General features: G+C 49.7%; 1 protein-coding gene across 16 annotated transcripts in view; it reads left to right on the forward strand.

Annotated features, from left to right (window-relative positions):
* LOC106587673 (unconventional myosin-Va) overlaps nucleotides 1-21734 on the forward strand; it is a 98364-nt gene that overhangs the window by 3779 nt on the left and 72851 nt on the right. Inside the window, exon 1 of one of the 16 annotated variants that reach the window (XM_045708927.1) lies at nucleotides 12358-12591. The exons of the other annotated variants lie outside the window; for them this stretch is intronic. Within the exon in view, the coding sequence (XP_045564883.1) occupies nucleotides 12553-12591 (39 nt within the window). The 5' untranslated portion in view covers nucleotides 12358-12552. Of the gene's footprint in view, nucleotides 1-12357; nucleotides 12592-21734 lie in introns of those variants that run through there. 16 annotated transcript variants of the gene reach the window in all.

Raw genomic sequence — 21734 nt, forward strand, 5'->3', positions numbered from 1 at the left:
CGTCAGACGACTCTTGTTGTTTAATGCCCAGCCCACCGATGTGGGTCAGGAGCACGTCTCTGTCTGACAGGACCTGGGTCCTGGTCGGGTCACAATCAGCCAATCGTCCAGGTAATTGAGGATCAACAATCCTCGGTACGTGAGAAGTGCCAGGAAAGCGTCCATGCACTTTGTGAAAGTGTGGGGTGCCAAGGAGAGGCCAAAGGGGAGAACCATGAATTCGTAAGCCCTCCCTTCAGAAGCAAATCAGAGGTACTGCCAATGAGCGGGGTAAACAGGAACATGGAAGTACGCATCCATCAGGTCCAGCGTCACAAACCACTGGTCCCAGGACACGGCCTGCAACACGCGGGCTGGGGACCTCATGTGGAATCTCAGTACCTTCAAGTACCCATTGAGGTTGCGGAAGTCCAGAATCGGTCAAAACCCTCCGTCTCTTTATGGGACCACAAAATAAGTGGAGTAGAACCCACCTAGCCGTTGATGTCTCAATCCTGCGGACAACACCCTTGTCCAGGAGTGAGGAAATCTCCAGCCGCAGGGTTTTCTTCAGAGGGTCGGGCACCGCGGTGACACGAAGGCCCCTGAAGAATGGAGGCCGGCACCGGAATTGGAGTCAGTACCCCTCGAGCATTGAGGACAACACCCGTGGGGACTCCAAGCACTCCTCCCACTTTGCCCTTTGAGACCGGGAGAAGCGGCCGAGGCCGGGTAAGGTTGTGTCAGGGGACCTGCCGGGGCCCGCCTCTCCTCTTTCTTAATTTATTTTATTTCACCTTTTATTTAACCAGGTAGGCCAGTTGAGAACAAGTTCTCATTTACAACTGCGACCTGGCCAAGATAAAGCAAAGCAGTGCGACATAAACACCACAGTTACACATGGAATAAACAAACGTACAGTCAATAACACAATAGAAAAGTCTATATACAGTGTGTGCAAATGAAGTAAGATTAGGGAGGTAAGGCAGTAAATGGGCCATAGTGGCAAAATAATTACAATTTAGCAGTTGAACACTGGAATGATAGATATGTAGATGATGAATGTGCAAGTAGAGATACTGGGGTGCAAAGGAGCAAAAAAAATAATATGGGGATGAGGTAGTTGGCTGGGCAATTTACAGATGGGTTATGTACAGGTGCAATGATCTGTAAGCTGCTCTGACAGCTGATGCTTAAAGTTAGTGAGGGAGATATGAATCTCATGCTTCATTGGTTTTTGCAATTTGTTCCAGTTATTGGCAGCAGAGAACTGTAAGGAAAGGTGGCCAAAGGAGGAATTGGCTTTAGGGGTGACCAGTGAGATATACCTGCTGGAGAGTGTGCTACGGGTGGGTGCTGCTATAGTGACCAGTGAGCTGAGATAAGGTGGGGCTTTACCTAGCAAAGACTTATAGATGACCTGGAGCCAGTGGGTTTGGCAACAAATATGAAGCGAGGGCCAGCCAACGAGAGCATAAAGGTCGCAGTGGTGGGTAGTATATGGGGTTTTGGTGACAAAACGGATGGCACTGTGATAGACTGCATCCAGTTTGCTGAGTAGAGTGTTGGAGGCTATTTTGTAAATGACATCGCCGAAGTCAAGGATCGGTAGGATAGTCAGTTTTACGAGGGTATGTTTGGCAGCATGAGTGAAGGAAGCTTTGTTGCGAAATAGGAAGCTGATTCTAGATTTAATTTTGGATTGGAGATGCTTAATGTGAGTCTGGAAGGAGAGTTTACAGTCTAACCAGACACCTAGGTATTTGTAGTTGTCCACATTCTAAGTCAGAACCGTCCAGAGTAGTGATGCTGGACGGGCGAGCAGGTGCGGGCAGCGATCGGTTGAAGAGCATGCATTATGTTTTACTTGCATTTAAGAGCAGTTGGAGACCACGGAAGGAGAGTTGTATGGCATTGAAGCTCGTCTGCAGGTTTGTTAACACAGTGTCCAAAGAAGGGCCCCGAGCGCATGGGTCCCCCAGGCACGTCCCTATGGTGGTAACGGTTGATACCATCACACCTGTCACAAAGGGAAGCCAAGCCATAAGCTCAGCCAAGCAAACAAGGCCACGGAGCAGGGGTCCGAAGCCCTGGGAGAGTTTATGTTGTGACCCGCTTGGAGGAATAGGATAAATTAGCCAGTACCTCTGCAAAAACCAGGGAAGACCCGTGTGGGAGAAACAGGCTGTTGTGTCACCTCACGCTGTGCCCCTCCCCGCTGTCGTCCCTTAGCATGAGGCAATGCGCCAGGAGAAGGACCCCACCGTCGTCCGGGTGCAGGTGGGTGGGCCGTCTGCCTTGGACCCGGGGCCTAAGGAGACGACGGCATGAACCGTCTCAGGGTCTCCCGGTCCGTACGAACCTTATCGGTCTGCTCTAGAATGTCATCAACCCTTGGGCCATCGTCAGCCCTGGGGTGATGGGTAGAGGTCGACCGATTAATCGGAATGGCCGATTTCAAGTTTTCATAACAATCAGTAATGTTTTTTTGTTTTTTTTGACACCTTTATTTAACTAGGCAAGTCAGATTAAGAACACATTCTTATTTTCAATGACGGCCTAGGAACGGGGGTTAACTGCCTTGTTCAGGGGGGATTCGGGGATTCGTTTTTGCAACCTTCTGGTTACTAGTCCAACGCTCTAACCACCTGCGCTCTAACCACCTGTGCTGACTACCGAGTGCTGACTACCTGTTAAGCGAGGGCAGCAAGAAGCCAAGGTAAGTTGCTAGCTAGCATTAAACTTATCTTATAAAAAATTATCAATCTTAACATAATCACTAGTTAACTACACATGGTTGATGATATTACTAGTTTATCTAACGTGTCCTGCGTTGCATATAATCGATGCGGTGCCTGTTAATTTCTCATCGAATCACAGCCTACTTCGACAAACGGGTGTTGATTTAACAAGCGCATTTGCGAAAAAAGCACTGTCGTTGCACCAATGTACCTAACCATAAACATCAATGCCTTTCTTTAAAATCAATACACAAGTATATATTTTTAAACCTGCATATTTAGTTAATATTGCCTGCTAACATGAAATTGTGTCACTGCTCTTGCGTTCATTGCCTGGCTCGTTGCGAACTAATTTGCCAGAATTTTACGTAATTATGACATACCATTGAAGGTTGTGCAATGTAACAGGAATATTTAGACTTAGGGATGCCACCCGTTAGATAAGATACGGAACGGTTCCGTATTTCACTGAAAGAAAATAACTTTTGTTTTCGAGATGATAGTTTCCGGACTCGACCATATTAATGACCTAAGGCTCGTATTTCTGTGTGTTTATTATATTATAATTAAGTCTATGATTTGATAGAGCAGTCTGACTGAGCGGTGGTAGGCACCAGCAGGCTCGTAAGCATTCATTCAAACAGCACTTTCGTGCGTTTTGCCAGCAGCTCTTCGCAATGCATTGCGCTGTTTATGACTTCAAGCCTGTCAACTCCCAAGATTAGGCTGGTGTAACCGATGTGAAATGGCTAGCTAGTTAGCGGGTGCGCGCTAATAGCGTTTCAAATGTCACTCGCTCTGAGACTTGGAGTAGTTGTTGCCCTTGCTCTACATGTATAACGCCGATGTGTTCCTGGTTCGAGCCCAGGAGGAGCGAGGAGAGGGACGGAAGCTATACTCTTACACTGGCAATACTAAAGTGCCTATAAGAACATCCAATAGTCAAAGGTATATGAAATACAAAATCGTATAGAGAAATAGTCCTATAATTCCTATAATAACTACAACCTAAAACTTCTTACCTGGGAATATTGAAGACTCATGTTAAAAGGAACCACCAGCTTTCGTATGTTCCCATGTTCTGAGCAAGGCACTTAAACGTTAGCTTTCTTACATGGCACATATTGCACTTTTACTTTCTTCTCCAACACTTTGTTTTTGCATTATTTAAACCAAATTGAACATGTTTCATTATTTATTTGAGGCTAAATTGATTTTATTGATGTATTATATTAAGTTAAAATAAGTTTTCATTCAATATTGTTGTAATTGTCATTATTACAAAAAAAATCGGTATCGGCCTTTTCTGGTCCTCCAATAATCGGTATCGGCATTGAAAAATCATAATCGGTCGACCTCTAGTGATCAGGTGAGGGGCAAATGTGCTCTGGAGAGCAGCTGGCAGACGGGATTCGGCCAGCCAGATATGGTGCCAGAAGGTAACCACCTGCACCATGCCCCGTCCGTTGGTGCGAGCCACATCCCTCTGGAGCAGGGAAAGCAGCCGAGACACCTCCCATCACTTCCCAGAGGAGCTCCTACGTCCTACGTGCCATGCTGCTGCAGGTTGGCCTGCAGCAGCATGGCCGCATTGTACCTCTGGGGGGGAGGAGTCCCGCCTTCAGTCGCGAGTTCCGCCCTTGCAGAGGCCCAGCTCTCCTGCAAGGCCTCGTGGAACTCAGCAGAGATGGGGACAGATGGAGAGTCCTCACTGTCCACCAGTTGATGTCCAGTGCAGTGGCTACCCAAGTGAGTAGGCCTCTCGAGCCGCTGGGGGTGATGAAGCCCCGCTGCCGGCTTCTGATGGCCTGTCAGCCTGGTAGCCCCGCTCACGTGGTGAACAGTGCCAGCATCGTCCCCCAGGAACAGCCTATCACTGGCCAACAGGGAACAGCTGTCATTGCCATTGAAGCTATCAACCTCCTGACGCAGGGCATGCGCCCTCTGTTCAAGGTGGTCCGACTCATGCCCCCATCCAGGACTTGCAGGAGAGCGGCTCTGCCTGCGGTGGCTCTGGCCACGCTTCCTTGGAGGGGTACTGGGCCCAGTAGAGGAACTAACAGCTCGCTGCCGCACCACTCCTGAGGGAGGGAGCTCATCCCCAGCCTGAGCCCCAGCCTGGCCGACCCACTGGCGCATGGCCTCCAATCGCGCCAGGTGCAGGCGTTCTAAGAACACCACACAAAACAGGCATCCAGTATGGCTCAAACTCAGGCAGTGCATACACAAGGTATGCGGACCCCAGGGGGATGCCACCATCACACCTGTCAGAAAGGGAAGCCAACAAGGCCACGGAGCAGGGGTCCGACGCCCTGGGAGAGCCATGTCATGACCAGCTTGGTGGAATAAGAACCCGGTGAGGGATAAATTACCCAGTACCTCTGCAAACACAGGGGAAGAGCCCTGTGGGGAAAAACAGGCAGACATAAAACCAACAACCAGGTAATGGATTTGATTTATGTTTTTGTTTTACGCCAACTGTGATTTTTACCTATCAGGTTTAATATCCAAGCAGAAAACGTGATGGACTATAACTCCGCTAAGGAACTCCACAGTTAATGTCTCAACGTAGTGGCAGCCCACCACCATACTCTTACATTCTGCAGGAGAAAGAACAAGAAAACCCGTGTAGGGTAATTAGCAGAGAACCTGCGCCTATAGCGTGGGGACAGCATGTTAAAACAATTCACAACACACACAAAGAACAAGCCAGTCGGCAAGTTGTGTGAGGTAAAAACAGTTTGTGGCAGCAAGAACCACCAATATATTAATGGAGGCACACGGAGTCGTAGTGTAACGCTAACGAAACACAAGCACGACAAACCACGGGCGGAAGATACAGATCAACCTCACGCAGCGGGGGGAGCACTCTAGGGGCTGGCCATGTGGCCAGCTGCTCCAGGCTGCAAACAGCCAGTGAGTATACTTCCACGCAAGATATTACACTTCCCAAGCGAACTTCAGAAAGTTTGTACCTCAAACCATACGAACGTCCGCCGAGAAAATGAAAGAGAACGTGTGTCGCGGCCATGGGGTCTATATGTAGGGGCGGACCCCAGCTGTGACACAGGTGTAAACGGGAGTAAATCTGTAAATCCTCACCTCGGATGTATCCCTCCACCGCGGAGTGATACCAATGTATTGGAGTGATCCAATATAGTGAAACACAACGCGGCCCAAGCTCGAGACAGCTAGGCCAGGGGAATGGTGAGAGCTGAGAGATAAAGACGTATCACAGCCTGATCAAAACAGCCCAAATAGAGGGATGCAATTTGAGTTTAGTATAATTATAATAAAGAAATGAATGACAACAGCCTAGAATAACAAGACCCCACCCAACAAAGAAAATAATACTTCTTTGTTGTTGATGTTATTGTATTTGACCAACAATGTGAGGAGGATAATTCAGATGAGGGCAGAGAGTCTGGGTGTGTGAGAGAGATGAGTTGCCTATCCCCCCCACTAGGCCAGCTGCTGTATTCAGAATGAACAGAGAGTGGTGTGTGTTGGTGTGGTGTGAATGACTGATACCCTGAAGTGTCCGAGTCCTCAGGGTTACTACTATCACATCCATCCACACACCAGAAGAAGGAGTGTGTGGATATATTAGAAACATATAGAAAGACTGTGTTAGACAGACCGGCAGTGTATTTCCATCTGTCTGCAGACATGACTATCCATACTTAATTTGTGCAGCAGTGAATGCATCCTAAGTCTTTCCATAAAAAGTGAAATGTCTGTGTGCATTACTAATGCCTTTTAGTCTAAGTGTGGAAGGGTGTGTCAAATCAGAGGTTTTCCCTGAGGGTGTGTGTGCTTTTATTTGTGCGTACAGAGGTCTAGGGAACACTCTTCTTTTTGTGTCTCTAACCAATAAACGGTTAGTTCAGAAGATCCTCCGCTGCATACGCAACACACACACACCAGTGTTTCCCACAAGTACATAGATTAGCCAGCCAAATAGAAAAGGTAGCCAGCCAGGTGCCCCTGGTTCGGGGGTGCTTGCCCCCAAGGGTTCAATTCTTTATATTTTTTGCCTAAGGAGCTCTTTTTTTTTCTCCTTTTTTTTCCCTAAGGAGCTCTCTTCTGGTGGCCTCTCGTACGTTCTAATACCATGATTCCATCCGAAATGCACAGCGAAATTAGGAAATACTTTATCGAGTTTACCTCCCAGATTGGAAACATTTGTTGTGATATTGTGTAGAGAGAAATGTAGATTTTTGGGTGTAGTTACCCTTTAATTAAAGTGCACACCTAGGAAGAGGCTGCTTAGCAGTACGTGTAATGGGAGTTTGCAAAACAAATACCCACTGGATTGATAACATGATTATTTGTATCATTCTGCCAGGTAAGCATAGGCTACTTTGTAGTTAACATTTAATTGAGAAGGTTTTTGGGAAAGCCTTTCCATCTACCAGAAGACTGTTCTCATTAACAGCATCACTAAAGGCTATACAAAGTGGTAGATGCGCGCGCCACACACTCAGACAGGAGCATTCTCTTTGCCTCTTCAGAAAGTTACAGGAAATAGGAATCACTGATGCCTTCTGTTCATGTCTTAATATAAACTTGGGCAAATTATGAATTTAATATTTATTTAGTTGATTCCCTACTAAGGTCAATACATTTTTTAGTATTGTTGAATTCTGTTTTAATGCCTGGATTCCATGAGGGCCCTAATGATCATTTGTGGATCAGAATGAGGCTCTCCACTACCTATTGTTCCTGCAGTGATTCACCATCTTCATTGAATGTTTTCATAATTTATCTGAAGATAATCAAACAGCTTAGGCCTACAGTAGCCTATACAGTGCCTTCAGAAAGTATTCATACCCCTAGACTTATTCCACAATAGTTTGTGTTACAGCCTGAATTCAAAATGGATTAAACAGATTTATTTCTCTCACCCATCTACACATAACACCCCATAATGACAAAGTGAAAACAGATTTTTTTGTTGTTGACATTTTTGCTAATTTATTGAAAATGAAATATAGACATATCTAATTTACATAAGTATTCACACCCCTGCGTCAATACTTTGTTGAACCACCTTTGGCAGCGATTGCATCTGAGTCTTTCTGGGTAAATCTCTAAGAGCTTTCCACACCTGGATTGTGAAACATTTGCACATTATTCTTTCCAAAATTCTTAAATCTCCGTGAAATTGGTAGTTGATCATTGCTAGACAACCATTTTCAGGTCTTGCCGTAGATTTTCAAGTAGATTTATGTCAAAACTGTAATTCGACCACTCAGGAACATTCACTGTCTTCTAAGCAACTCCAGTGTATATTTGGCCTTGTGTTTTAGGTAATTGTCCTGCTGAAAGGTGAATTCATCTCCCAGTGTCTGGTGGAAAGCAGACTGAATCAGGTTTTCCTTTAGGATTTTTCCTGTGCTTAGCTCCATTTACGTTTATTTTTTATTCTGAAAAAGTTCCCAGTCCTTAACAATTACATGTATACCCATAACATGATGTAGCCAAGACCGTGCAAGAAAATATGGAGAGTGGTACTCAGTAATGTGTTGTATTGGATTTGCCCCAAACATAACACTTTGTATTCAGGACAAAAAGTGAATAACTTTATTTTCAGTATTACTTTAGTGCCTTGTTACAAACAGGATGCATGTTTTGAAATATGTTTTTGCTATTAGTGCGCACCCCGCTAACTAGCTAGCCATTTCACACCGGTTACATGAAGGTACCACGTTCGTCTGTACAAACAATAGTACGCAAGTATAAACACCATGGGACCACGCAGCCGTCATACCGCTCAGGAAGGAGACGCATTCTGTCTCCTAGAGATGAACGTACTTTGGTGCGATAAGTACAAATCAATCCCAGAACAACAGCAAAGGACTTTGTGAAGATGCTGGAGGAAATGGGTACAAAAGTATCTATATCCACAGTAAAAGGAGTCCTATATCGACACAACCTGAAAGGCCGCTCAGCAAGGAAGAAGCCACTGCTCCAAAACCGCCATAAAAAAGCCAGACTATGGTTTGCAACTGCACATGGGGACAAAGATCATACATTTTGGAGAAATGTCCTCTGGTCTGATGAAACAAAAATAGAACTGTTTGGCCATAATGACCTAATGACCATCGTTATGTTTGGAGGAAAACGGGGGAGGCTTGCAAGCCGAAGAACACCATCCCAACCATGAAGCACGGGGAAGCAGCATCATGTTGTGGGGGTGCTTTGCTGCAGGAGGGACTGGTGCACTTCACAAAATAGATGGCATCATGGGGTAGGAAAATGATGTGGATATATTGAAGCAACATCTCAAGACATCAGTCAGGAAGTTAAAGCTTGGTTGCAAATGGGTCTTCCAAACGGCCTTCCTTGTGGCTCAGTTGGTAGAGCATGGTGTTTGCAACGCCAGGGTTGTGGGTTCGATTCCCACGGGGGGTCAGTACAAAAAAAAAATATATGCATTCATACATTAATTTGTAAGTCGCTCTGGATACGAGCGTCTGCTAAATGACTAAAATTTAAAATGTAATCACCCCAAGCATACTTCCAAAGTTGTGGCAAAATGGCTTAAGGACAACAAAGTCAAGGTATTGGAGTGGCCATCACAAAGCCCTGACCTTAATCCTATAGAACATTTGTGGGCAGAACTGAAAAAGCGTGTGCGAGCAAGGAGGCCTACAAACCTGACTCAGTTACTCCAGCTCTGTAAGGAATGGTCCAAAATTCACCCAACTTATTGTGGGAAGCATGTGGAAGGCTACCTGAAACGTTTGACCCAAGTTAAACAATTTAAAGGCAATACTACTAATTGAGTATGTAAACTTCTGACCCACTGGGAATGCGATGAAAGAAATAAATAATTCTCTCTACTATTATTCTGATATTTCACATTCTTAAAATAAAGTGCAGATCCTAACTGACCTAAGACAGGGAATTTTTACTAGGATTAAATGTCGGGATTGTGAAAAACTGAGTTTAAATGTATTTGACTAAGGTAAAGGAAAACTTCCGACTTCAACTGTACCAATAGGTGCCCTTCTTTGTGAGGCATTGGAAAACCTCCCTGGTCTTTGTGGTTGAATCTGCGTTTTTAAATTCACTGCTCAACTGAGGGACCTTATAGATAATTGTATATGTGGGGTACAGAAATGAGGTAGTCATTCAAAAATCATGTTAAACACTTATTGCACAGAGTCATGCAACTTATTATGTGACAAGTTAAGCACTTTTTTTTTGTCCTGAACTTTTATATAGGCTAGCCATAACAACGTGGTTGAATACTTATTGACAGCTGTTTCATTTTTAATTAATTAGTAAAAATGTCCCCCAAAAATACTCCACTTTGACATTATGGGGCATTGTGTGTAGGCCAGTGCAAAACATCTAAACTTAATACATTTTAAATTGAGGCTGTAACACAAACAAATGTGGGAAAAGTCATGGGGTGTGAATACTGTCCGAAGCCACTGTACAAATTAGGGAGCCAAATGAACGGCTCTCTCACCGATACGATTCGGTATGTTACACTGACTGACGAGAGTCACTCTCTTTAGCATCACTGTCTGGTATCGTTACCATGTACATTACATGGGACGTGAGAATTCACTAGCGTCATGCTTCCTCCCTCCTCCATGTAAAGAAATCTGACTGCAACCAACCACAGCACAGACATTGTACCGGCAGGCTGTGGGACAGACAGCAGACTGCGTTTCCTTGTCATCATTCGCTTTGTGACTGACAGGCACATCAGGCTAGCAAAGTGAAACTTTTAAATGAAAAGGAGCCTCGTTAATATGAAGTGAAAAAGTAGCCGGCTGAAAATGAGTCTGTAATCGTCGGGTTAGCCGACTGCTGGCGCGAATGGAAAACACTGCACACACACACACACACACACACACACACAGGGTGGTATTGTAAACTAGGTTTGTCTCCTGTCTGCTCCGGCCGTGGGAGAGTCAGAGGACCCAATATTCTATAGGGAAGCGGAAGGAGGGAGAGAGGAGAAAGAAGGCAGGTAAAGGTACAATGAAGAAACGCATAGCTCAGTAATTGGGACATGTAGGGATCAAACCCACAACCCAGCTGTTGCCAGTACCGATAACTATAATGCTGCTGTTGCCAGCACCAAACCCACAGCTCAAAGGGTTAAGTTTAGGTCTAGCTTACAGCGTGACGTTACTCTGTTGGAATGAACGTCAGCTCATTCTTTCTCACTATAGAAAAATGAAAATGACCTCTCTGCTGTCACGGGTTGGTGAACAGAGTGTGTCTGATCATCAGGCTCCAGTACTCAGTCAGGTCTAGCCTAAAGGGCATTAGGGAGAGCTCAGAGAAGAATACAGCATCTCTCGGCTCAAAGCTAAACACACTTTCCTCATGCTACTGATCAGTCAGCTAGTAAACACACTTTCCTCATGCTACTGATCAGTCAGCTAGTAAACACACTTTCCTCATGCTACTGATCAGTCAGCTAGTAAACACACTTTCCTCATGCTACTGATCAGTCAGCTAGTAAACACACTTTCCTCATGCTACTGATCAGTCAGCTAGTAAACACACTTTCCTCATGCTACTGATCAGTCAGCTAGTAAACACACTTTCCTCATGCTACTGATCAGTCAGCTAGTAAACACACTTTCCTCATGCTACTGATCAGTCAGCTAGTAAACACACTTTCCTCATGCTACTGATCAGTCAGCTAGTAAACACACTTTCCTCATGCTACTGATCAGTCAGCTAGTAAACACACTTTCCTCATGCTACTGATCAGTCAGCTAGTAAGACAAACTGCTGGACCATTTGATAATTGTGTGTCTGTGTGTTTTCCTCAGACGCTGATACGGGACATGTGCATTAGATTACCACGGTAACTCTGTTATGGTAATTGAGCGGAGAAGTCGTGTCCACAGTGCTATCTACATGACATCCTGCTGCTACACACACACACACACACACATACACACACACACACACACACACATACACACACACACACACACACACACACACACACACACACACACAGGTAAACACGCCTTGTTCTGTAGTGTGTGTGTAACTTTCTGGGCACAGTGTTTGGAGCAGTAGTAAGGGGTCAAAGACTTAGTAAGGGGTCAAAGACTTAGGTAGTATTGTGGTTGAGGAGACTCCTGTAGCTTTAGTTAGCTTGAGTGTGAGGGAGTGAAGGAGTGTGTGTGTGTGTAGAGCTGGGCGATATGGACCAAAATCCATATCACGATAAATTGACTGAATTATCACCAGAACGATAAGTTTATAACATTATGTGCACCACAGTTATTTAAAAAAATATTCCCCTTAACTACTATTAGCAAATGTATTTAATTTCGAACTTCACACTTCTCTAGTAGGGTGCTATAGGTTATTTATCATGATGAACAATATCAGCCAAATGTCCACGATAAGTGGTTGGTTTGGTCGGTGTGGATCATTTTTGGTTCTTCGTCACAGCTCGTGTGTGTGTTTGAGCGAGTTTTTGTCTGCCTCCTTTCTCATGTGACTGAGGGGTGGTAGTCTGGACTGGGAGGGCGGGAGCTGGGCTGTTTGACTGAAATCTGGGTCGTCCAATGACAGGGTTGGACCAGAGCAAAGTAGAAGGCAGAGGGAGAGAGACAGAGTCCTGATCACTGTCAGACACAATGGGAATATTTAATCTGTCTGCAACGCTATAAACATCACTCTAATCCATTCACCTCCCTCCGCTGGCCAGGTGTGTGGCAGGGAGTGTGTTACAAGGTGTGTGTGTGTGTGTGTGTGTGTGTGTGTGTGGGGCCGGGAGGTGAAGAGGAGGGGGCAGACTTTAAGATAAGGCTCTGGGATCTGCTGAGGCGTGAAGATGAACGAGAATCAGGAGTTGGATTATATGTTTGTCAAAGTAAGTTCACTTCCTTTCATTTGGCTTGGCTTTGATTGTTTTATTTCTCTATTGTGTTGTAGTAGAACGTTTCAGGCCTGTGTGTGAGAGCGTGGCCTGTCCAGTAGCTGTGTGAGTTGGAGACAACATGGAGGTCAGACACACCCTGGTCTGCACTGATCTGGTGTCCTAACTAGTCAAACTCCCCTGTCTCTCCTGTACCAGGAAGGGTTGTTTGTCTGTTGAAGACTGCATCCTAAATGGCACCCAAAGGACTCTGGTCAAAAGTAGTGTACTTTATAAGGAATAGGGTGCCATTTGGGATGCTACCACCGTGAGTGTTCCAGTAGTCCTTGGTACTTCAGCCAACACAGGAACAACAGAGGGCTGCCCAACAGGAAGACTGTTTCACACAGTTAGGAGCACAATCTAAATGATCATACCTACATACCTTCCTTCTGTCATACCCCGTTATACGCTATTATACAATGGGAATTCTCTACTGTACTGTCGTAGTCAGAGCTACTGTACTGTCGTAGTCAGAGCTACTGTACTGTCGTAGTCAGAGCTACTGTACTGTCGTAGTCAGAGCTACTGTACTATCGTAGTCAGAGCTACTGTACTGTCGTAGTCAGAGCTACTGTACTGTCGTAGTCAGAGCTACTGTACTGTCGTAGTCAGGGCTACTGTACTGTTGTAGTCAGGGCTACTGTACTATCGTAGTCAGGGCTACTGTACTGTCGTAGTCAGAGCTACTGTACTGTCGTAGTCAGAGCTACTGTACTGTCGTAGTCAGAGCTACTGTACTGTCGTAGTCAGGGCTACTGTACTGTTGTAGTCAGGGCTACTGTACTGTCGTAGTCGGGGCTACTGTACTGTCGTAGTCAGAGCTACTGTACTGTCGTAGTCAGGGCTGCTGTGCTGTCGTAGTCGGGGCTGCTGTGCTCTCGTAGTCGGGGCTGCTGTGCTGTCGTAGTCGGGGCTGCTGTGCTGTCGGAGCTGCTGTGCTGTCGTAGTCGGGGCTGCTGTGCTGTCGTAGTCGGGGCTGCCGTGCTGTCGTAGTCGGGGCTGCCGTGCTGTCGTAGTCGGGGCTGCCGTGCTGTCGTAGTCGGGGCTGCCGTGCTGTTGTAGTCGGGGCTGCTGTACTGTCGTAGTCGGGGCTGCCGTGCTGTCGTAGTCGGGGCTGCCGTACTGTCGTAGTCGGGGCTGCTGTCGTAGTCGGGGCTGCCGTACTGTCGTAGTCGGGGCTACTGTACTGTCGTAGTCGGGGCTGCTGTGCTGTTGTAGTCAGGGCTGCTGTACTGTCGTAGTCGGGGCTGCTGTGCTGTCGTAGTCGGGGCTACTGTACTGTCGTAGTCGGGGCTGCCGTGCTGTCGTAGTCGGGGCTGCTGTGCTGTCGTAGTCGGGGCTGCTCTTCGGCTGCTGTGCTGTCGTAGTCGGGGCTGCTGTGCTGTCGTAGTCGGGGCTGCCGTGCTGTCGTAGTCGGGGCTGCCGTGCTGTCGTAGTCGGGGCTGCCGTGCTGTCGTAGTCGGGGCTGCCGTGCTGTCGTAGTCGGGGCTGCCGTGCTGTCGTAGTCGGGGCTGCCGTGCTGTCGTAGTCGGGGCTGCTGTCGTAGTCGGGGCTGCCGTGCTGTCGTAGTCGGGGCTGCTGTGCTGTCGTAGTCGGGGCTGCCGTGCTGTCGTAGTCGGGGCTGCCGTGCTGTCGTAGTCGGGGCTGCCGTGCTGTCGTAGTCGGGGCTGCTGTCGTAGTCGGGGCTGCCGTGCTGTCGTAGTCGGGGCTGCTGTGCTGTCGTAGTCGGGGCTGCTGTGCTGTCGTAGTCGGGGCTACCGTGCTGTCGTAGTCGGGGCTGCCGTGCTGTCGTTGTCGGGGCTGCCGTGCTGTCGTAGTCGGGGCTGCCGTGCTGTCGTAGTCGGGGCTGCTGTGCTGTCGGGGCTGCCGTGCTGTCGTAGTCGGGGCTGCTGTGCTGTCGTAGTCGGGGCTGCCGTCTAGTCGGGCTGCTGTCGTAGTCGGGGCTGCCGTGCTGTCGTAGTCGGGGCTGCCGTGCTGTCGTAGTCGGGGCTGCCGTGCTGTCGTAGTCGGGGCTGCTGTGCTGTCGTAGTCGGGGCTGCCGTGCTGTCGTAGTCGGGGCTGCTGTGCTGTCGGGGCTGCTGTGCTGTCGTAGTCGGGGCTGCCGTGCTGTCGTAAGTCGGGGCTGCCGTACTGTCGTAGTCGGGGCTGCCGTGCTGTCGTAGTCGGGGCTGCCGTGCTGTCGTAGTCGGGGCTGCCGTGCTGTCGTAGTCGGGGCTGCCGTGCTGTCGTAGTCGGGGCTGCCGTGCTGTCGTAGTCGGGGCTGCCGTGCTGTCGTAGTCGGGGCTGCCGTGCTGTCGTAGTCGGGGCTGCCGTGCTGTCGTAGTCGGGGCTGCCGTGCTGTCGTAGTCGGGGCTGCCGTGCTGTCGTAAGTCGGGGCTGCCGTGCTGTCGTAAGTCGGGGCTGCCGTGCTGTCGTAGTCGGGGCTGCCGTGCTGTCGTAGTCGGGGCTGCCGTGCTGTCGTAGTCGGGGCTGCCGTGCTGTCGTAGTCGGGGCTGCCGTGCTGTCGTAGTCGGGGCTGCCGTGCTGTCGTAGTCGGGGCTGCCGTGCTGTCGTAGTCGGGGCTGCCGTGCTGTCGTAGTCGGGGCTGCCGTGCTGTCGTAGTCGGGGCTGCCGTGCTGTCGTAGTCGGGGCTGCCGTGCTGTCGTAAGTCGGGGCTGTCGTAGTCGGGGCTGCCGTGCTGTCGTAAGTCGGGGCTGCCGTGCTGTCGTAGTCGGGGCTGCCGTGCTGTCGTAGTCGGGGCTGCCGTGCTGTCGTAGTCGGGGCTGCCGTGCTGTCGTAGTCGGGGCTGCCGTGCTGTCGTAGTCGGGGCTGCCGTGCTGTCCTAGTCGGGGCTGCCGTGCTGTCGTAGTCGGGGCTGCTGTGCTGTCATACTGTACTCCTGTTTGCTTAATGTCTGCATGGTAACTAATGGGATTAGACAGACGAGTTACTGTAAGACACTCTGATATGGGGTTACACTGTTGATATGGAGAGGAGAGAGGCCGGGGGGATGGAGAGAGGCCGGGGGGATGGAGAGAGGCCGGGGGATGGAGAGAGGCCGGGGGGATGGAGAGAGGCCGGGGATGGAGAGAGGCCGGGGGATGGAGAGAGGCCGGGGGGATGGAGAGAGGCCGGGGGGATGGAGAGAGGCCGGGGGGATGGAGAGAGGCCGGGGGGATGGAGAGAGGCGGGGGGGATGGAGAGAGCGAGGGGGGATGAAGAGAGCGAGGGGGGATGGAGACAGCGGGAGGGGATGAAGAGAGGCCGGGGGATGGAGAGAGGCCGGGGGATGGAGAGAGCGAGGGGGGATGAAGAGAGGCCGGGGGGATGGAGAGAGGCCGGGGGGATGGAGAGAGGCCGGGGGGATGGAGAGAGGCCGGGGGGATGGAGAGCGGGGGTGGAGAGAGCGAGGGGGATGGAGAGAGCGAGGGGGGATGAAGAGGGCGGGGGGATGGAGAGAGCGAGGGGGGATGAAGAGGGCCGGGGGATGGAGAGAGCGAGGGGGATGAAGAGAGCCGGGGGATGAAGAGAGCGAGGGGGGGATGGAGAGAGGCCGGGGGGATGGAGAGAGCGAGGGGGGATGAAGAGAGGCCGGGGGATGGAGAGAGCGAGACGAGGGGGATGGAGAGAGGCCGGGGGGATGGAGAGAGGCCGGGGGATTGAGAGAGGGGGATGGAGAGAGGCCGGGGGATGAAGAGAGCGAGGGGGGATGAAGAGAGCGAGGGGGGATGGAGAGAGGCCGGGGGGATGGAGAGAGCGAGGGAGGGGTAATGAGATGGGGAGGGAAAGAGGGCGAACGAGCGCTCAAGGTAGTGTTTCCCAGGGAATCATGGATTTTCATCGAGATTGGTTTTCTCCAAGATTCCTACATCTGCCCCTCTCCTCCCCTCTCTTCCTCTCCCTCCTCTCCTCCTCTTCCTCCTGTATCTCTGCTGAGGTGTGTACTGGGGAGCGTTAAACTAAAGATGTTTTAGAAACTCTGTGGTTAAACAGAAAAGCAGCAGCTTCTCACATGAGGCTCTGTCATGTGATGAACCAGGTCATGTGATGAACCAGGTCATGTGATGAGGGGGCCGCAGTCACCTCGAGATTAGTTCTACTGCTCACACAGTGTTGACTAGACTAATTACACACACACACACACACACACACACACACACACACACACACACACACACACACACACACACACACACACACACACACACAGGGCAGGGCTCCATTCAGGATGAAGAAATTATAGTTTAATCGAGCAGAAACTCTTTCTGTTGAAGAATGAAGACATTGAAGAACATTATGAAGTGGGTGGTTCGAGCCCTGAATGCTGATTGGCTGACAACTGTGGTATATCAGACCGTATACCACGGGTATGACAAAACCATTTTTTCCCCTGCTCTAATTACATTGGTAACCAGTTTATAATAACAATAAGGCCTCGGGGGTTTGTGGTATATGGCCAATATACCACGACTAAGGGCTGTATCCAGGCATTCTGCGTTGCGTCGTGCCTAAGAACAGTCCTGAGCCGCGGTATATTGGCCATATACCACAACTCCTCGGGCCTTATGGCTTAATTATAATTGGGTTGGCTCGTAGGGCCATTTTAGCAGAGAGCGGCCTGGCCAGGGGGTGTAGGATGTATTTACTGCTGCTCTACAGACCTTCAGTGTTCCATCCTCCCCCTCAGCAGCAGTGAAGACACCAGGCCTGCAGGGTGAGGACCGGCTGCACTTCAACTCTCATCTTCCTCCTCTCCTCATCTTCCTCCTCTCCTCCATCTGCAGTCACAGTCAGTGATCTGTAATGCTGAGTTGTGAAAACTACATGGTGGATGTCTGACCTGTCCTGCTTTGTCAGATCAGGAGAAATAAAGAAGGACAGAGGAAGAGTGAACAAGAGGGGAGAAGGAGAGGAGGTGAAAGAGAGGGAGAGATCTGACTGATGAAGTGAAAGAGGGGAGAAGGAGAGGAGGTGAAAGAGAGGGAGAGATCTGACTGATGAAGTGAAAGAGGGGAGAAGGAGAGGAGGTGAAAGAGAGGGAGAGATCTGACTGATGAAGTGAAAGAGGGGAGAAGGAGAGGAGGTGAAAGAGAGGGAGAGATCTGACTGATGAAGTGAAAGCTCATTCTTAGAGGGTTAATCTGCTTCTAATAATCCTGTTGGCTGTGAACAAATGTATTAACACTTCTGCTGTTACTTCCCCCCTCCTGTCCTCTCTTCCCCCCTCCTGTCCTCTTCCCCCCTCCTGTCCTCTTCCCCCCCTCCTGTCCTCTTCCCCCCCTCCTGTCCTCTTCCCCCCTCCTGCCCTCTTCCCCCTTCCTGCCCTCTTCCCCCCTTCCTGTCCTCTTCCCCCCTCCTGTCCTCTCTTCCCCCCTCCTGTCCTCTTCCCCCCCTCCTGTCCTCTTCCCCCCCCTCCTGTCCTCTTCCCCCTCCTGTCCTCTTCCCCCCCTCCTGTCCTCTTCCCCCCCTCCTGTCCTCTTCCCCCCCTCCTGTCCTCTTCCCCCCTCCTGTCCTCTTCCCCCCCTCCTGTCCTCTTCCCCCCCTCCTGTCCTCTTCCCCCCCTCCTGTCCTCTTCCCCCCTCCTGTCCTCTTCCCCCTCCTGTCCTCTTCCCCCCTCCTGTCCTCTTCCCCCCTCCTGTCCTCTTCCCCCCCTCCTGTCCTCTTCCCCCCTCCTGTCCTCTTCCCCCCTCCTGTCCTCTTCCCCCCTCCTGTCCTCTTCCCCCCCTCCTGTCCTCTTCCCCCCTCCTGTCCTCTTCCCCCCCTCCTGTCCTCTTCCCCCCTCCTGTCCTCTTCCCCCCTCCTGTCCTCTTCCCTCCTCCTGTCCTCTTCCCCCCTCCTGCCCTCTTCCCCCCTCCTGCCCTCTTCCCCCTCCTGTCTTCTTCCCCCTCCTGTCCTCTCTTCTTCCCCCCTCCTGTCCTCTCTTCTTCCCCCCTCCTGTCCTGTCCTCTTCCCCCGTCCTGTCCTCTCTCTTCCCCCCTCCTGTCCTCTTCCCCCCCTCCCCCCTCCTGTCCTCTTCCCCCCCTCCCCCTCCTCTGTCCTCTTCCCCCTCCTGTCCTCTTCCCCCCTCCTGTCCTCTCTTCTTCCCCCCTCCTGTCCTCTCCTCTTCCTCCTCTCCTCTTCCCCCCTCCTGTCCTCTCCTATTCCCCCCCTCCTGTCCTCTCTTCTCTCCCCCTCCTCTTCTCTCCTCCCACTCATCACTGCTTCTTTCTAAACCCACTGACATGACCTCTTGCAACTGAGTGAAGTTGAACCTTTCACTATCTCGCCTGAGGCCTTACCTCCTAACTCCTAGACTTTTGTTCCTATATAATATCCTAGTTCCTTCCCTAAATCTCTTCCCCTAGTTTCTGGGTCTGTCTCACTAGCTCCTAGCCCCTAGTACACTGTACCAGTAGTGTCTCTCAGCCTTTCAGTATTCACTGCTGTGAAAGGACTGGTATAACCAATAACGATGTGTGTGTGTGTGTGTGTGTGTGTGTGTGTGTGTGTGTGTGTGAGAGAGAGAGTGGTGTAGTTCTCTGTGTAAGAATTAGATTAGAGGTAAATCCAGAGTTAATCCAGTGTTGATCTTTAGTCTCTTAGTCAGTCCTGGATTAATGGGCCGACCTGAGTCACTAAAGGCCGTATGCACTACTGAAATACAACTAACTACTGGGGTGGTAGTTAGCCTATAGGTTAGACCTATAGGTTCAAGTCCCAGGTCAGAAGGTTGCTGGTGTTCTTACTGGTTGCTCTGGGCCCCTGAGGAAGGCACTGAAGTACTAAACTTCTCCAGGAGTAGGCCTGCAGTGTGTAACAGTTTGTCAGGCTCATATAGAATGCATGACTCAGGGATATGTTAGCTCTACAGTAGCCCACTGAGCTAAAGCCTCAAGCAAGGTTACATTACACTCTGCTGCTTGCTGCGGACCCCTCTGTCCTCTCACCCTCTCTTACACACATCTCTGTAGCTCTTCCTCTCCCACTCTGATCAGCTGTTCCAGGTCATAAGCCAGGCAAGCAGAGGGTGTGTGATGAGAAACGCCCTCACTCTGAGTCATGAGGGCTGATGTCACAAGGGGGATAATATCTCCTTCTCTTCCTGCATCCTCCTCCTCTGTATAGTTGACCAGTCTAGCTGACCCCCACTAGCACCATGTGGCAGACAGGGTCCCTCTGATTCCTCTCTGTCTGTGTTTTTGTGTGCTTTGGGTAGAGTTGTACCCTTCATCTGTCCTCTACTGTAACCCTGGGGATCTGTCTATAAATATGACTCAATCCCATCTCTGTCTCTGTCTCTCTCTCTCTCTCTCTCTGTCTCTCTCTGTCTCTCTCTGTCTCTCTCTGTCTCTCTCTGTCTCTCTCTGTCTCTCTCTGTCTCTCTCTCTCTCTGTCTCTCTCTCTCTCTCTCTCTCTCTCTCTCTCTCTCTCTCTCTCTCTCTCTCTCTGTCTCTCTCTGTCTCTCTCTCTCTGTCTCTCTCTCTGTCTCTCTCTGTCTCTCTCTGTCTCTCTCTGTCTCTCTCTCTCTGTCTCTCTCTGTCTCTCTCTGTCTCTCTCTCCCTCTGTCTCTCTCTCTCTGTCTCTCTCTGTCTCTCTCTCTCTGTCTCTCTCTCTTCTCTCTCTCTCTCTCTGTGTGTCTCTCTGTGTCTCTCTCTCTCTCTCTCTCTCTGTGTGTCTCTCTCTCTCTCTCTGTGTCTCTCTGTGTCTCTCTCTCTCTCTCTCTCTCTCTGTGTGTCTCTCTCTCTCTCTCTGTGTCTCTCTCTCTCTCTCTCTCTCTCTCTCTCTCTCTCTCTCTCTCTCTCTCTCCCTCACAATGTGGACTAGTAAATGGTTTACACGCTTCATTGCTGTAAAAAGTGTGTGTGTGATTAGGAGGATCAGGAAGTGTACTCAGCGGTGTATGGTGGTGTCACAGTGGGCGTGATGGTACTCAGTGAGGTGTGTGTGAGGCTATTTTTACCTCCACCCTCCCATCTCTTTCTCACTCTCTCCATCTCTCTCACTCATTCTCTCACTCTTTCTCTCACTCCCTCACTCCTCTTTTCCATTGCTAGGAGCTGGGCTGTGAACCGCTCTCCTCCAGGAAGGAACATGAGAGAGAGACAGAATAGGCTCAGCTATAGGATGACCGATGCTGTGTTCTGTCAAGTCAGCACTTTTCTCTGCTGACCTCTATACACACACACACACACACACACACACACACTCTGCTCTGACCTTTTAGTGTTAAACACTGGTGTGAAAGATTAATTTCAATTCATTGTGGAGCATCACAAGAATACCTTTTCCATTACATAGTGATGAACCATGATGGCATGACGATGACATAGGTCTGAATATGGAAGAAAACTACTACTACTGTCTGTCTGTGTCTGTCTGTCTGTCTGTCTGTCTGTCTGTCTGTCTGTCTGTCTGTCTGTCTGTCTGTCTGTCTGTCTGTCTGTCTGTCTGTCTGTCTGTCTGTCTGTCTGTCTGTCTGTCTGTCTGTCTGTCTGTCTCGTTCTGTCTGTCTGTCTGTCTGTCTGTCTGTCTGTCTGTCTGTCTGTCTGTCTGTCTGTCTGTCTGTCTGTCTGTCTGTCTGTCTGTCTGTCTGTCTGTCTGTCTGTCTGTCTGTCTGTCTGTCTGTCTGTCTGTCTGTCTGTCTGTCTGTCTGTCTGTCTGTCTGTCTGTCTGTCTGTCTGTCTGTCTGTCTGTCTGTCTGTCTGTCTGTCTGTCTGTCTGTCTGTCTGTCTGTCTGTCTGTCTGTCTGTCTGTATATGGCTTTGAGCTAGATCATTAGACATTTCCACAGAATGTTCCTGGAAGGTTGGCTGAGGGTTGCTGGAAGGTTAGGGTGAGTCATGAGGATATGAGCGCATCCGATCCGAGTGCCAACAGTCTTAGTGCCAACGCACACACACACACACACCGCACACGCTCACACACACACACACACACACACACTGAAGCTTGGTTTCAGTCTTCATGTCAATCCTTCCTACCAGACTGTTCTAAGAGCGTTAGTTGGAGTATCAAAGACAGGAACCAGTTGTGTATAGGATACAGTAGTATTCAGGTCAAGCAGGCCCATTTTCCCAAACAAGCAGTATCATGGGGCGGCAGGTAGCCTAGTGGTTAGAGCGTTGGGCCAGTAACCA

This window comes from Salmo salar, chromosome ssa26 (genome assembly GCF_905237065.1).
Source record: "Salmo salar chromosome ssa26, Ssal_v3.1, whole genome shotgun sequence".
In the NCBI taxonomy this organism is placed as follows: Eukaryota; Metazoa; Chordata; class Actinopteri; order Salmoniformes; family Salmonidae; genus Salmo; species Salmo salar.